Consider the following 13,266-nt stretch of genomic DNA (forward strand, 5'->3'; position numbering starts at 1 on the left):
GAAAGACAGATGCAATGTGATTTCGCTTATATGTGGAATCTAAAGAACAAAATAAAAAAACAAAACAGAAACAAACTCATACCTAGGTACAGAGAACATTTTGATGGTTGCCATATGTGAGAAGGGTTAGGAAGTCGGTGAAAAAGGGGAAGGGATTAAGTACAAATCGATTGTTAAAAGTAGTCATGGGGATGTAGGGTATAGCATAGGAATATAGTCAATAATATTGTAATAACTATGTAGAGTGTCAGATGGGTACTGGATTTATTGGGGTGATCACTTCGTAAGTTATATAAATGTCTAATCACCGTGTTGTACACCTGAAACTAATATAGCATTGTATGTCAACTCTAATTGAAAAATGAAAAAAAGCACGTGTCTTCCAAAAGCTCTTTATATTAACTAAAATCACTCTCAAAATTCACTAATCTAACATTATCTAATAAATTTTTTAAAATGTAGCCTTCTCTCTATACACTCAGCTAGCAGTACTCACATTAATAAGTTCCTGATCACACTGGCCACGTTCATAAGCAACACAGGCCAGATGTGGATCTCTCTTCTCACAATACTTTCCAACAACACGACTGTCATAATAAGGATTTTCACGAAGAAATCTCTCTGGGTTGTTGTTACTGTCTATGTAGATTTTGGCTAACGCATTGTGAGTAGCAGGCTCTTCACAGCCCTCATGAATTCTGGCCTCTAGCCAAGGCAGAAGCAGTTTCAATCTAGTAAGAAAAAACAAAACAAACAAAAAAACCCAAGCACACATATACTGTATTATATAAATAACACATTCTTGACATGTTAACTATGTAAGTACTTTATGATCTATAATGTGCGTTCCATACATTATTTTGAATTCTTAACAATCCTACTACAAATTGAGAAATTAAGGCTCAGAGATGGTTAAATGATTTGCCTAAGATTACACAGAAGGTACATAAGACTATACTCTCCCAGACTTATCTGCTACATATCTAGATAAGACATTGAAAGAAGAGATTATAGATTCATAGACTGTTCTTTTTTCACAGTAGACTATCTAGACTTCAGATAAATTTTGTTTAGGGGTAGGCTGGGGATGTGCTATGAGAAAATAGGCCACATTATCTGAGGTTCCTTTCAAATTTAACAGTTAATATGCAATACCTACAGCCAAAGGAGGCAGTACTCTAAACGCACACTGGGAACAAAATCTGGTAGATTTAGAAGTTCTGGGTTTAATAATTCTAGTATTCCATTAAATATCAAAATCACCCAGAAAAAGAGCAGTAGGCCATTATTTTGGCTATCAAATGAATGTAGTTATTATGAACACACTCCCATTATGGTAAAGACACTTAACTCTTCTATTAATAAAAGCAAAAAATCAAGGTCCTATAAATATGTGCAAGCCAAGCAGATGTTCCATGTTAACTGAAACAAGAAAGATTAACTAAGGCACATCTATACTAATGACTAAGATGTGAATTTAATTTATCACAATATAATTTGTCACTTAAAGACCAAATTGTCTAACTGTAACTATCTGGCTCTTTCCTTGGAATACACAACAAAGAAGATTGTTTTCAGGTATTAGACATAAGACTCAACTGAAATCTCTTTACATGTTAAATTGTTATTATCAATCACTTCAAACTAGGCTCAAACTTTTAAAATCAGTATTATATTCTATATCTCCATTGACCTTACATGCAGAATTTTTCCACGTTTGAAACATTCAAATACAAATTTTATTACCAACTCAGGTTAAAATCATACCCACAGGCTTTCTTGATATCTTTTTCCTAACTAGAGTAACTTCCCACTGTTGTATCAATCCACAAACCTTGTTTACTACAACACGTTCTAAACACTAGAGTTCATCAAAATGTCCCAGCAAAAACAAGACTTCATTGTATAAATAGTAGAAGCACTTATATTATTAATTCATAATTCACATTACCATACGAAGGTCCAAATAAAAAACCAATTTAACCCAGAATTACACAGGGAACTCTTTTTGTTATTACACTTGAGAACAATTTATCAGAGAGAATTAGTTATTAAATATAAGGGTATCATACCTAACTAAAAGGAGGCTTTTTTCATAGTTTACATTAGAAACATACACAAGGTCAACCCATTTAGGTATAATTACAAATATGCAAACAAGTGATCAACCAGGTTAACAGATTTTCTATTTGACAGATGTAATGTTCTAGAAAACACATTTTTTTCAGCGCTACAGCTAGCTTATCTCTTCTAAATTAGGTGTTTCCAGGGAATTATGGACAATGTATTTCTGAGTAGCTTTTAGACAAGTAATTTTTATCCATTACCATGCTGAGACTAATTTCTCCCACTTAGGAAGGTTAAAACGGTACTACACCTGTTTCTTTTTTCAACCTCAGCAACAAGCTCATCAGTAGAGAATTGACCTCTTACAACAAGAATCAAGTTTTTAATGACATCTTCAGAGCAATCAACATCAAGTAATCCTCCAATAACTACAGGAAGTCGACTTGGATTCACCTAAGGTTAAAAAATAGAAGAATGCCATTATTTTATTAATAAGCAAAGTAAAAAGGAGTTTTAGAAAATAAAACATTTCCCTCTTTTAAGCTCAGTTTTAAAATTCAGTAATAAACTGAGAGTCTAAATTTGCAATTAGACCGAGGAATTTAGCAGGAAGTCTGACTTGGTTAATTAATTACCTCGGCATTGCTCCAAAGGATAAATAAGTTCAAAGAAGCTAAAGTCACAGAATGATTATGGAAGACTGTCCAATAAAAAGTCCTCCATTATAGCAAAACTACCTTTTTATTTCTGGAGTTAGATGGTACAGTTTCTAATATCTATATCTAAGATGATTTTAGAACTGTGCTTTGGAGTCTATGATCTCTACACGGACCCTTCAGGGACTATCAAGTAAGTAGGGTGTAAGCCACCCAACTTTTTCAATTATAGTAGTTTTGTTTCATTTTACATACTTGGCATGCATGTAAAGTTTTTAATCAAAGAAAGGATTCTGGTGGGAAAAAAATGTTGAAAGCCACTGTAGCAGACCACTGTATTGGGCACCTAGTTTCAAACGGATGATGATTTCCAAAGTGTGAGAAGTAACATCTACAATAAGATTTAATTTTTAAGTTACATCAATATTACTTACCTTCTGTACATATATCTCTATATACTTTTGAAGATTATTTCTGTATAAGTAGAGCACCAAATCATGGACAAAGTCGAATCGATCACACACAATGATGAGTGGTAACTGATCTGTTAGCTTCGCTTCCTAAAAAAAAGAACAAAAAGAAACCTTAATTTTCTCCTCTGTGAGGTATCAAATCTACGTAAAATATGAGAATCTGTTTTATACTGGTAGGAGACGCTCACATAACCTCAGCTCTTCTCTTAAAAAAAGAAATGTCCTAATTGTTGGAGAGTGCCCGTCCCAGTTTTGGTAAACTTTTACTAATCAACACTTAGATTCACAGCAAAATACCAGGTCCTTCCCACACATTCTCTTTACCAAAAAAATAAAATAAAATAAATAACAAATTAAGATTTGTGAGCCACCAGTGGCATTTAGGATATAAAATCATCACAATGGGACTTTCATTAATAGCAGTACTTCAAGTGAATTGAGTTAAGACCAATATACTGTCAAAATGATATAAACGGCTCACATTTGTTTCAAACCAACGACTTACTTTTTTTTACCCCTCCCCAATTCCAATCTATATGGCTAGCCTCTAACATTCTATTATAATGTCATCTACAAGGAGCAGCATGATGGTGATGCCCATGAATTAAATACACCACATGTTGCTATAATAAGAAAAAGGTTAAGAAAAAGAAAGCACTTTAAAAAAAGACAACTTTAAATTGCCAATTGCTTTTACCACTACAAATGTCAAGCTACAATCCTACTTTATGGATTGACACAAATATTATAGACAGGCGGTAAGACCTGTACTAGGCATTTACCTGATACATGTCCTGTTACATTCCACAGACATAAGGTACAGCACAAAAAACAACAGTTTCCATCAGGAATTCATTTACACACAGTGAAACATTCCTCAATAAACGATTCCTCTATGATAGTCTAGTAAGGAAGTAGAACTAAGCAGGATAGGACTTTCCCCAATGACAGCCACTAAGAACATTATTTGCAAGATTAGAATGAGTCTAGCGCCTGTCAGCCACCCAATTATAAATAATTCGAAGATTAGTCTATGAAGTGGTAAGAGAAAACCAGACTAAATCTGAGAGTCATGAAAAATCCTGAATAAAAAATCAAAATGGCTATAAATCTGAAGTGGAAGTCCAGCTGCAGATTTTTCACATTAAGGAAAGTCTAAAGCAAGTATTACTTAGCAGCATGAAGACTCTATACTAAACAGCTGCTACAATCATTTCTAGAAAGAACATTTGATCTACCTACACAATGATTTCAGTAAGCTAAGTTTTTCCTGCTAAATAAACATCAAAAAGTTAATGGATCAACACTAATCTTTATCCTATTTAATATACACATAAAATATGCATACTTTATTTTACCATTTAGGGAGAAAATACACTTGGAAGTAATCTAAGATTACATGGGTAATCTACTCTTATGCATGGGTGCTTAAGATTTCTGCTGGCAAAGGCAACTATACTGTATTCCCAAAGAAAACATAAGATTGAAAAAGTAGGAAAAACTAGGATACTTTCTGGATTGCCTAAATTTGCACAACTTCATATGTGTAAATAATGCTATTAATATTTGAATTATTTTCTTATTAAATTATTTACTTATTAAAAGTTTACCCTCTAGCTATTACGGGAAAAGATTTTAAAATCAAAATTGAAATTATATAAACAGTCAGAGGTTTTCATAAACATGAAGTTATTCATTGAAGTAATATTTACTGAGTGCCTATGTACCAGACACTGTTCTTATGCACTGGAGATATACCAGGGAACAAAGCAAGCATTCCCTCAAGGGACTTACACTGTAGTGGGAAGAGACAATGTCTCATAGTGTTAAGTGTTATTTTAAAGAAAAAAAAATAAAGCATAATATGAGGGAAGTAAGGATTGAAGAAGGATAGGTTTTATTTAGATAGAGTAATCTGAGACATCCTTTCTCATAACATTTGGTCAGAAATCCGAAAGGTAAGGATGCATGTCATGAAGGTCTGAGAAGAAAATGGAAAAGGGAACAAGCAAAGGCAATGGGGCAGGAAACGAATAGCAAGCAGGTCAGTGTAATTGAAGTAAAACCAGGAAAGGATAAATGATAGAAAATAAGATCAAAGGTAGCCAGAAGCAGATCATGAGTCTGAAGAACAGTCCCATGCTTCCTACAAGAGCTCCAGTTCTACAAGGTTAGGGCATGAGCCAAATGATGCTAATGATACCATATAAACCTACTCACAAGTTACTTTAAAGGAGAGGTGATAGTCTACCAATCTCTGTATTCCAGGTGGCTAGCATATAATTGACACTTGAATGTTCAAGATCAGATGCAGCAAAGTATTTTTCTTATCACAGAGTTTACATTCAACACCAGTCAATTATCACTGTACCTCCAAAATGAACTTTAATAATAGTAATGATGAGATGTAGCATTGCAGCTACCACACTACAAGTCAATAAGGAAAGTGAGCAAATGGTCTAGTATGTTCATTCTCACTACTGGGGTGAAAGGCTGGATACAATAGTAACATCTCAGTATTGAGCTCCCATCTCAGATTATCTAAAGACGGGACACCAGGTTTACCTCTAACTCAGACTGGAATTAAAATTCCTTCAAAGAGGCAAGAGTAACTTAAAATCAAAAAGAAACAAAACTTGCCTGATAGAAAGAATTAGCATGCAGGCTGACCCTACCTTATTTCAAAGGCCCACCAACACAGCTTATTAACAACGGTTATCACTTGAACACCTATGGCATACAAGGTACTTGATAAACACAGTGTGTGGTTGTAGAAACGGGGGCTGAGGCACATTAGTTACTTTGCTTGAGGTAACAGGTAGAGGTAGAACAAACAATAGCTAGTAAGTCCACAATCCATATCCACTCCCCTGCTTTAAGTTTGTACCCAATTCACAAGTGTGGAGGGAGAATCCTCACCCAATTAGATCTTAAGCGCTATGCAACCTAAGGCTGCACCATCGTAGTATCCAGAGGATGTTTTTTGAAGCTCAAGATCATAATAAAGTGAAAAAAGTTCATTTAGTCCTGTTTTAAATATACATCATGACTGAAAAATTAAAACCCAATGCTAAAGAAATTACAACTGAAGCATAAGAGCTAAGAGCTTAATAAAAACAAAAAGAAATCAGTTTAAGAAACTGGTAGTATTTTTAAAAAAAGGAAACAGTACTGATACTCAAAGGAGGAACTGAACTGGTGTTAGGGGTACACTAGTCAAGCATAAAGCATCAATCTTTCTCAGTTTTTTGACACCAGTAAGTCTTGGGTTCAAAGTCTTGGGTTCTAGCCAAGCCACTCAGAATATTCATAATGGCCAAGAGATTATAAAGCTCTACTTTTGGGGAAAGTTTATTTTTCTAAAATATAGGGTAACTTCAGCCCTTTGACTATCTCATAACACTGAAACCAAGGGTTTAGCTATTTAATCTAGAGCTCCGGCAGTAAAGTTCTTCAAAAGAATAATCAGCTAATCATACAACTATAGATTATCTAAAAATGATGACAGTGTAGGCATAGGAAAAGCCTATTTTTCTACTGAATTATACAATAAACATTTTGGTTTTAGTTTCAATCTAAAATTCTTCTAGAAGACAAAAAACTGCTTAAGAACTTTACATTCAGTCTCTGGAATCATTTTATATATATAACATAAATGTAAAATGTATTAATATATATTTCAGGGGTAAACAGAATGTTCTATTGTTTTCCTGATTTTTATAGACAATTGCCAATTGTAAAGTTTTCTTTTCCTCACAAAGTAACTAGTAGGTATGAGAATAAAGCTAAAGTTAAGTTAAACATTAACATTAAACAAAATTAACTGCCCTGAGGCATGTTTTAAAGAGCTAAGAATCTTTAAACCATTAACCTTTATTCCAACACAGGCAATTCTTACTTCTCTATAACTAAATTCATGTGTCAAAAAGCTGAGGGTTTGTTTGTTTGTTTGACCTTACCTTCAATTTATGAATTACACATGATTAATATTTAATTTCTAAAGTCAGGCTAATTTGATGAGAAGGATAAACCTATGTTCTTTAGATCACAGAACCCTTTGCATATAATAGAGACTCCTAAAAATGACACTGAGGGCAAGTTAATCTTAAGACTTAAAAGGAGCCTAAATGATATTCTAAAATGACATTGAGTCAAAAACCACTTTCAAAATTTTCTTCCAAATTTAAAGCCAAAGAAAGAAAATTCCTTTGAGACAGTGCTTTTTTTCTTCTTTTAAACAGATGGCCATTCTTAAGTATTACTTACCAATTTCCTTCCCTATTTCAAAGGAAACCACAGAGTATTAAATTTGGAAAAAATAATTCAGCACGCAATTTGTGAATGCTAAGAATTTCACATTTAGGGGAAAATTTTTTTTTTTAAAACTAACCAAACCCTTGTAGAACTGCTGATCTTCAACCCAACAAGAAATGCATTACTCAAAACCACTTACCTTGAGAAAATTCTTGACTCGCTCAGGATCATAGCAGTTGCTTTCTCTGCAGATTCTTTCTACTTCTTTGATCTGCCCAGTCTTACAAGCTGCCTGAATATATTTAAAGTGCACATCTGGGTCCTGACTAAAGTTAACAATGGATCCCAGAAAATAAAAGAGACCTTAAAAAAACAAATATTTGAAATTAAGAATAGGTGCACTTTTGAGAATGACAGAACTGAAAAATATTTAAGCAATTAAAAAACACCGTTGTCAATTATGCCTCAAATTTAAAAAAAAAATTTAAAAAATTGTTATACTGAATACTCCCAAATCAAAAACTAGTTACTCAAAAAGCTTGATAAAAATACTAATTTGTCCAGTAATCAGTTAAATAAATGGATTTGCAGTTTAACCCCTACAGAACAGAAAATTCAATCCAATGTTTCTTTAGTGGTTGAAAAATAGTTAGGAAGTAGCTACTTAATATCAAAGCTAATTATCACACCATACTCCATATGAGAAATTTTAAATCAAGTCCCTTATAGCCTGGTGTTTTTCCATATGCAGCGCAAAGTAGTTTGAAAAGAACTTAATGCAGTGCTGTCCAACAGAACTTTCTGGAATGATGAAAATGTTCTATATTTGTGCTGTCCAATACAGTAGCCACTAACCACATGTACTTATCAAGCACTCGAAATGTGGCTAGTGTGACTGAAGAACTAAATGTGTAATTGTATTCAATTTTAATTAAATTTATATAGCTACATGTGGCTAGTGCACTGAATGAATAGTATAAATTTAGTGCATAGTTAATATACAGAAACTGAGAAAATTAAGAAAACTGGTAGAAATCTTATTCCTTCTGTTGAGAGCAATATTACAAAAAGGGAAAAAAAGGTAACTGAGGACCAGAAGTTTAGCTAATGAACCTAAGAGCTACCCAGCAATGATTATATTAGTACTCAGTACAGCAGTGGTTCTCAACTGGGGGCGATTTTCTTCCCAAGAGATATTTGGCAATGTCTAGAGACATTTTTTGTGGTCACAACTAGTGGTGCTCACACCACTGGCATCTAGTGGGTAGAAGCAAGGGATGCTGCTAAATATCCTGCATGTACACCCCCATCCCCCAAAAAAATATTCACCCCAAAATGTCTAGTGCTAAGGTTGGGAAAACCTGCTACATAGTAACAAGTCATAAAATGTCCTTAGTTAGAAACATTTGCCATCATTAACAGTAGGACTATCAACATAAGCATGAAATTTTATTATATCTGATCACTAGTATTTTCTCATCTTACACAATTATGACAAAGATACTACATATATTTGTATCTTAAAATTCTGCCTTTGTTTCGCCTATAAAATATGCAAGCAGTCTTGTTCAGAGCACATCCCTAGAACCTGATGCAAAAGATGCATGACAACATTTATTGCATAATAAAACTTACACTGTTCCATAAAATTAAGCTTGTAGGAAGACAGAATTTCCAATAACCTGTAATCATAACAATACTGCCACTCTTGGCTATCTTAATTAAAAACAACTCACAAACTCCTAATTACCTTCAAAACTTTTGAAAGATTCAAAAAGTTCAATCAGAGACTGAGTTGACAGTTGTTCGTGATACTTAGAAGCTACTTGAACACAGATCTGCAGATTCTGACGAATATTGGCAGACAGCATGGCCCGGAGGCATTCTAGGGAGTCTTCTACTGATAAGGATCCAAAGTAATTCACTAACCACTAGAAGGCAAAATAAATAAATAAGCAAATAAATAAATGAAATAACATTGAACAGAGGTATGAAACGACTATCATTCAGTACCACACATTTTCAGTCTACCAATTAATCATGACTAACACCATCTGTTAGGTAAGAAACTGAAATACCTCGGGGTTAAGAAGATGGGTGTGAACAACAGCACGTTTTATATCATATAAATCAGTGAAGTGTTCTAATGCGCGCTGCAGGAGGCCAGCCTTTTCACACAGCTGAGCAATATGAGCCCGGTCATAATGGGTGAACATCTGGTTCCCTAGAATAGCATCCGCAACCTATAAAACCACAAACAGGATGAGTTTATTTGACCAGCCCATTTATATCAGTAATTCTATATCCAGATTACATGTTAAGACTCAACAGTGAATTGATAAAGGTGAGAAAGTACAAAGGAATGTTACTAAATTTTCTTAAGTGAAGAAGAATAAGCATATCAGCAGCTCCAAATAACTTAACCTAGGAAGCCCTGAGTAACTACTAAAACAGTGTAGGAAATGCCCCAAAAGCATGGCAACGCATACCTGAGGCGCATGCATCAAGTTCATCTCAAGCAGCCGAGTCTGTAAAGGACCTTCAGATGGGCGGTTATTCTTCAGGGCATCAAGCAAAAAGGCAGTACACTGCTGAATTAGATTATACTCCATAAAGACATCCACAATCTGCAAAAGAAGATTGAGAGGATATTGTTTTAAGATGTTTAAAAATTGCTTTATGATACTGTTGTAATATGTGAACGAAAGGAAAGGAAACATGATCTCCTTTTTTACATATAAAAAACTGCCAGACCAAATCCCAGATTTAAAAAATATTATTTAGCCAACATAACTTCATAATTTAAGAATAAATTTTTGTCGTCTGGAGTTACTTTCAGTTCTGGTGAAAACAACTACAAAATATTTCAAGACACAATATAATAGAATACAATCAAACTGATGGATTTAAATTTTTGATGAACTATTTAAAATATACAAAAGCATAAATATGGAGTGATTCCCACTTCATATATGCACCTCTTCCTTCTCCCCTCACCCCGAGACAGCAATTATCCTTTGCGTTTTATTATTTACATATATATTTCTTATATTTTTAATACATATACATCTCTAAAGATGGAGTTTGTTTTGTACATTTTAAAACTGTATATAGATGGTACCTTACTGCCCATTCTTCTGCAACTTGCTTTTTGTCTATGTAGATAGATCTCTAATTTCTACAAATTGAATGGTTAACCCATTCTACTCCAAGTTGTTTAAACTCAGATCCCCCCATTCTCTATTTAAATTGACATCTACAGAATACATTTTAACGTCCTTACCTGTGTGATATCAGCAAGAGGTTCTTCATCCTGAACTAACATCTGAGCAAACTGCTGTCCCTGATCTGGACTGATACGCATGACGTTTCTCAGCAGAAAGATCCAGTCTGGAGTATATCCAACCTAAAAATAGACAAAAATTTAAATCCTGCCTCAAAGTTTCATCTATATCATTTAAAGCTTTTTTTCTACAAGAGAATCTTACTAATATAGAACTACTGGTGAAAGTACAAATTCAGTTTTAATTTAAGATGCTCAATTTGATCATGGCTAATAATAGGCAAGTAGACAGATACCTTAAGTGATAACATATTTGAACAATTTGCCATGAACTTTTATAATTGGCTTATTCATTTTTGATGTTTCAAAAGTTTGTTCTAACAGATTAAACATGCCCTTGCCATCTTAAATTCTGATGAGCCATGTAAGAGTAACTGTCTTCATTTCTGAGTAAATATAATTCTATATGTGAGAACTAAAATAGGGTTTTTATACTTTTACAAGTAATTCAAAATGTAAGGAAATTCACTATTAAAGTCACTTAGAGTTTCCATAGGCTAATTTCTCTTTAATGCTTTAATGAATTTATGTTGAGAATTTGTTACATTGAACTCACTTTTTTAGCATATAAAACAATCTTCTGAACTTGACCTGTTTCTGCAAAGCACTGAATGACTTTATTTGGGACATTAGCCCTTAGGTACACACTAAGTGCCAATGTAGGGTCCACAGATTTCACAAGGTCACCCAGTTCTTCAGAACATTCCAGCTGTATAAAGGAAAAAGAGACTGTTTAGTAATCCATGAGTTGTTTTACAAATGAGCGGTTGATACTATTTCCACTATAAATAATATGATAAGCACTTAGTTACTCAATTGTCCTAGAATGTATTTGAAATATTCAGGGGTTGTGGTTAGTAAAGGCTCTTGATCATGTATTGACAGCAATGTCTCAGTAGAATTCTCAACGCATCTTACTTAAGGATAAAAAGCCCACCAAGATGTCACACTTATAGATATTACCACATACCTTGTTAGGAACGTAAGTACTTAAAAAGCAGAATCTTGTACTTCTAACTATTAAGAATATTCAGATATCAGACCCACATTGCCCCAATTTTTTCAAAATAATGCAACTTTAAATATAATGTTATCATATGAAAATTTGATATTAAGGAACCAGATGAAGCTTACCATAAGGACCATTATTAAAATTAGGGTATAATCTGTATGTCTGAAGGATCTAAGCTCCATTAACTTCTTGACTTTTGAATTCAAGGTTGTAAAGCAGGACACTCTAATTTCACAAGGTCAAACAAATAAAAATTTTAGAATTTTTAGGTGATATACAAGTAGATTCCCTCCTCTGTACTATTCAACCTGCCTTAGTCAACTGCCCAATCTGGAAAGCAGCTTCCCTACAAGAGTTGTTCATACATACTGCAGTTTTCTACTTTTAATGGTTATGTCAGAGAATAGCCTTTATCTTTTATATTCAGCACTGAGAAGTAAGAAGTTCTATTGGAGTATGCATCTCTTAACTGAACATGTTAACTAATGAAGCATTGACCAGTATCCCCCTTTTACTACAAGTGGATTCCATACGACCATTCACACAAAAACAGTAATGATATCCGAAAAGCTTTTATACTGTTATATAGGTCAACTCAGTTACCTTGGCTGTCCCATCCTCCCTTACCTTAGCAAACAGGACTAATCTCAAATACTCACTAGTGTGGCTAGTAACTATTCTTCAGCAAAGACCCCTACCTAAGCATCCCAACTCTGAAGTACTATTCTCCAGTATCCTAGAAGATTGCCAGAAGCTGGGTCAAGAAACAAGGACTTAGAATTGGTAATGTAAAAAATATTACCAATCCCACTAAAGCTGAAAGGTGTAATAACATTAAAAGTTATCACTACTCAAAGTACGTTATACAGTACCACCTCATTCTTGACAATGGCATAAAACATGGCAATTCAATACTGCCACTTTATGAAGAAAGGTTTTTTACAGTGATATGAAAGGAATAATAACACTAATGGATTGTTCACACTTGTTAGTTGCCTTACAAATAAGCAATGTTTTCCATAAAGTGCTCTAAAAAAACATAGTACTATTAGATGCTCTATGTAAAAAGAAATTAGGTAAGTACTGACTGAATATAAAAGGCATAGAGAAATTCTACAGTAAAGAAAGCTGGTTAACAAGTTTTTCAAGGTTCATACTCAAATAAATTTCAAGAAACTGAGTTAAATATTTTCCCATGTAATGCCAATTAACAGTGAAATCACTCTCGAAATCTGTCACTAATTAGACAACCCTGCTATCTTGTTAACATATCTATGATCCTACATTTTAAGTAACATGTTTCCCTTGCACACCCAAACATGGTGACTAGCAGCAAATACCACAATGTTGATGATACTTGGTTCTGAAAGAAAAGATGTATTTGTATGGTTGAAACTACAGTGCATGTCAAGTGTGGGATGTGGGAGACAGGAATATATTATGTCCAAATGAGTGTTATGT

At 33.8% G+C, this 13,266-nt stretch overlaps 1 protein-coding gene across 2 annotated transcripts in view; it reads right to left on the reverse strand.

Annotated features, from left to right (window-relative positions):
* The window catches only part of CLTC (clathrin heavy chain), a 64,129-nt gene that overhangs the window by 16,342 nt on the left and 34,521 nt on the right, over positions 1–13,266 (reverse strand). For both annotated transcript variants that reach the window (XM_019736322.2, XM_019736320.2), the window contains exons 9-17: positions 11,350–11,502; positions 10,734–10,856; positions 9,940–10,077; positions 9,529–9,693; positions 9,201–9,381; positions 7,650–7,813; positions 3,158–3,283; positions 2,378–2,520; positions 497–731 (exon numbers count right to left, since the gene is read on the reverse strand). In XM_019736322.2, the coding sequence (XP_019591881.1) occupies positions 497–731; positions 2,378–2,520; positions 3,158–3,283; positions 7,650–7,813; positions 9,201–9,381; positions 9,529–9,693; positions 9,940–10,077; positions 10,734–10,856; positions 11,350–11,502 (1,428 nt within the window). The remainder of the gene's footprint in view (positions 1–496; positions 732–2,377; positions 2,521–3,157; positions 3,284–7,649; positions 7,814–9,200; positions 9,382–9,528; positions 9,694–9,939; positions 10,078–10,733; positions 10,857–11,349; positions 11,503–13,266) is intronic.

This window comes from Rhinolophus sinicus, linkage group LG15 (genome assembly GCF_036562045.2).
Source record: "Rhinolophus sinicus isolate RSC01 linkage group LG15, ASM3656204v1, whole genome shotgun sequence".
Classification (NCBI taxonomy): domain Eukaryota; kingdom Metazoa; phylum Chordata; class Mammalia; order Chiroptera; family Rhinolophidae; genus Rhinolophus; species Rhinolophus sinicus.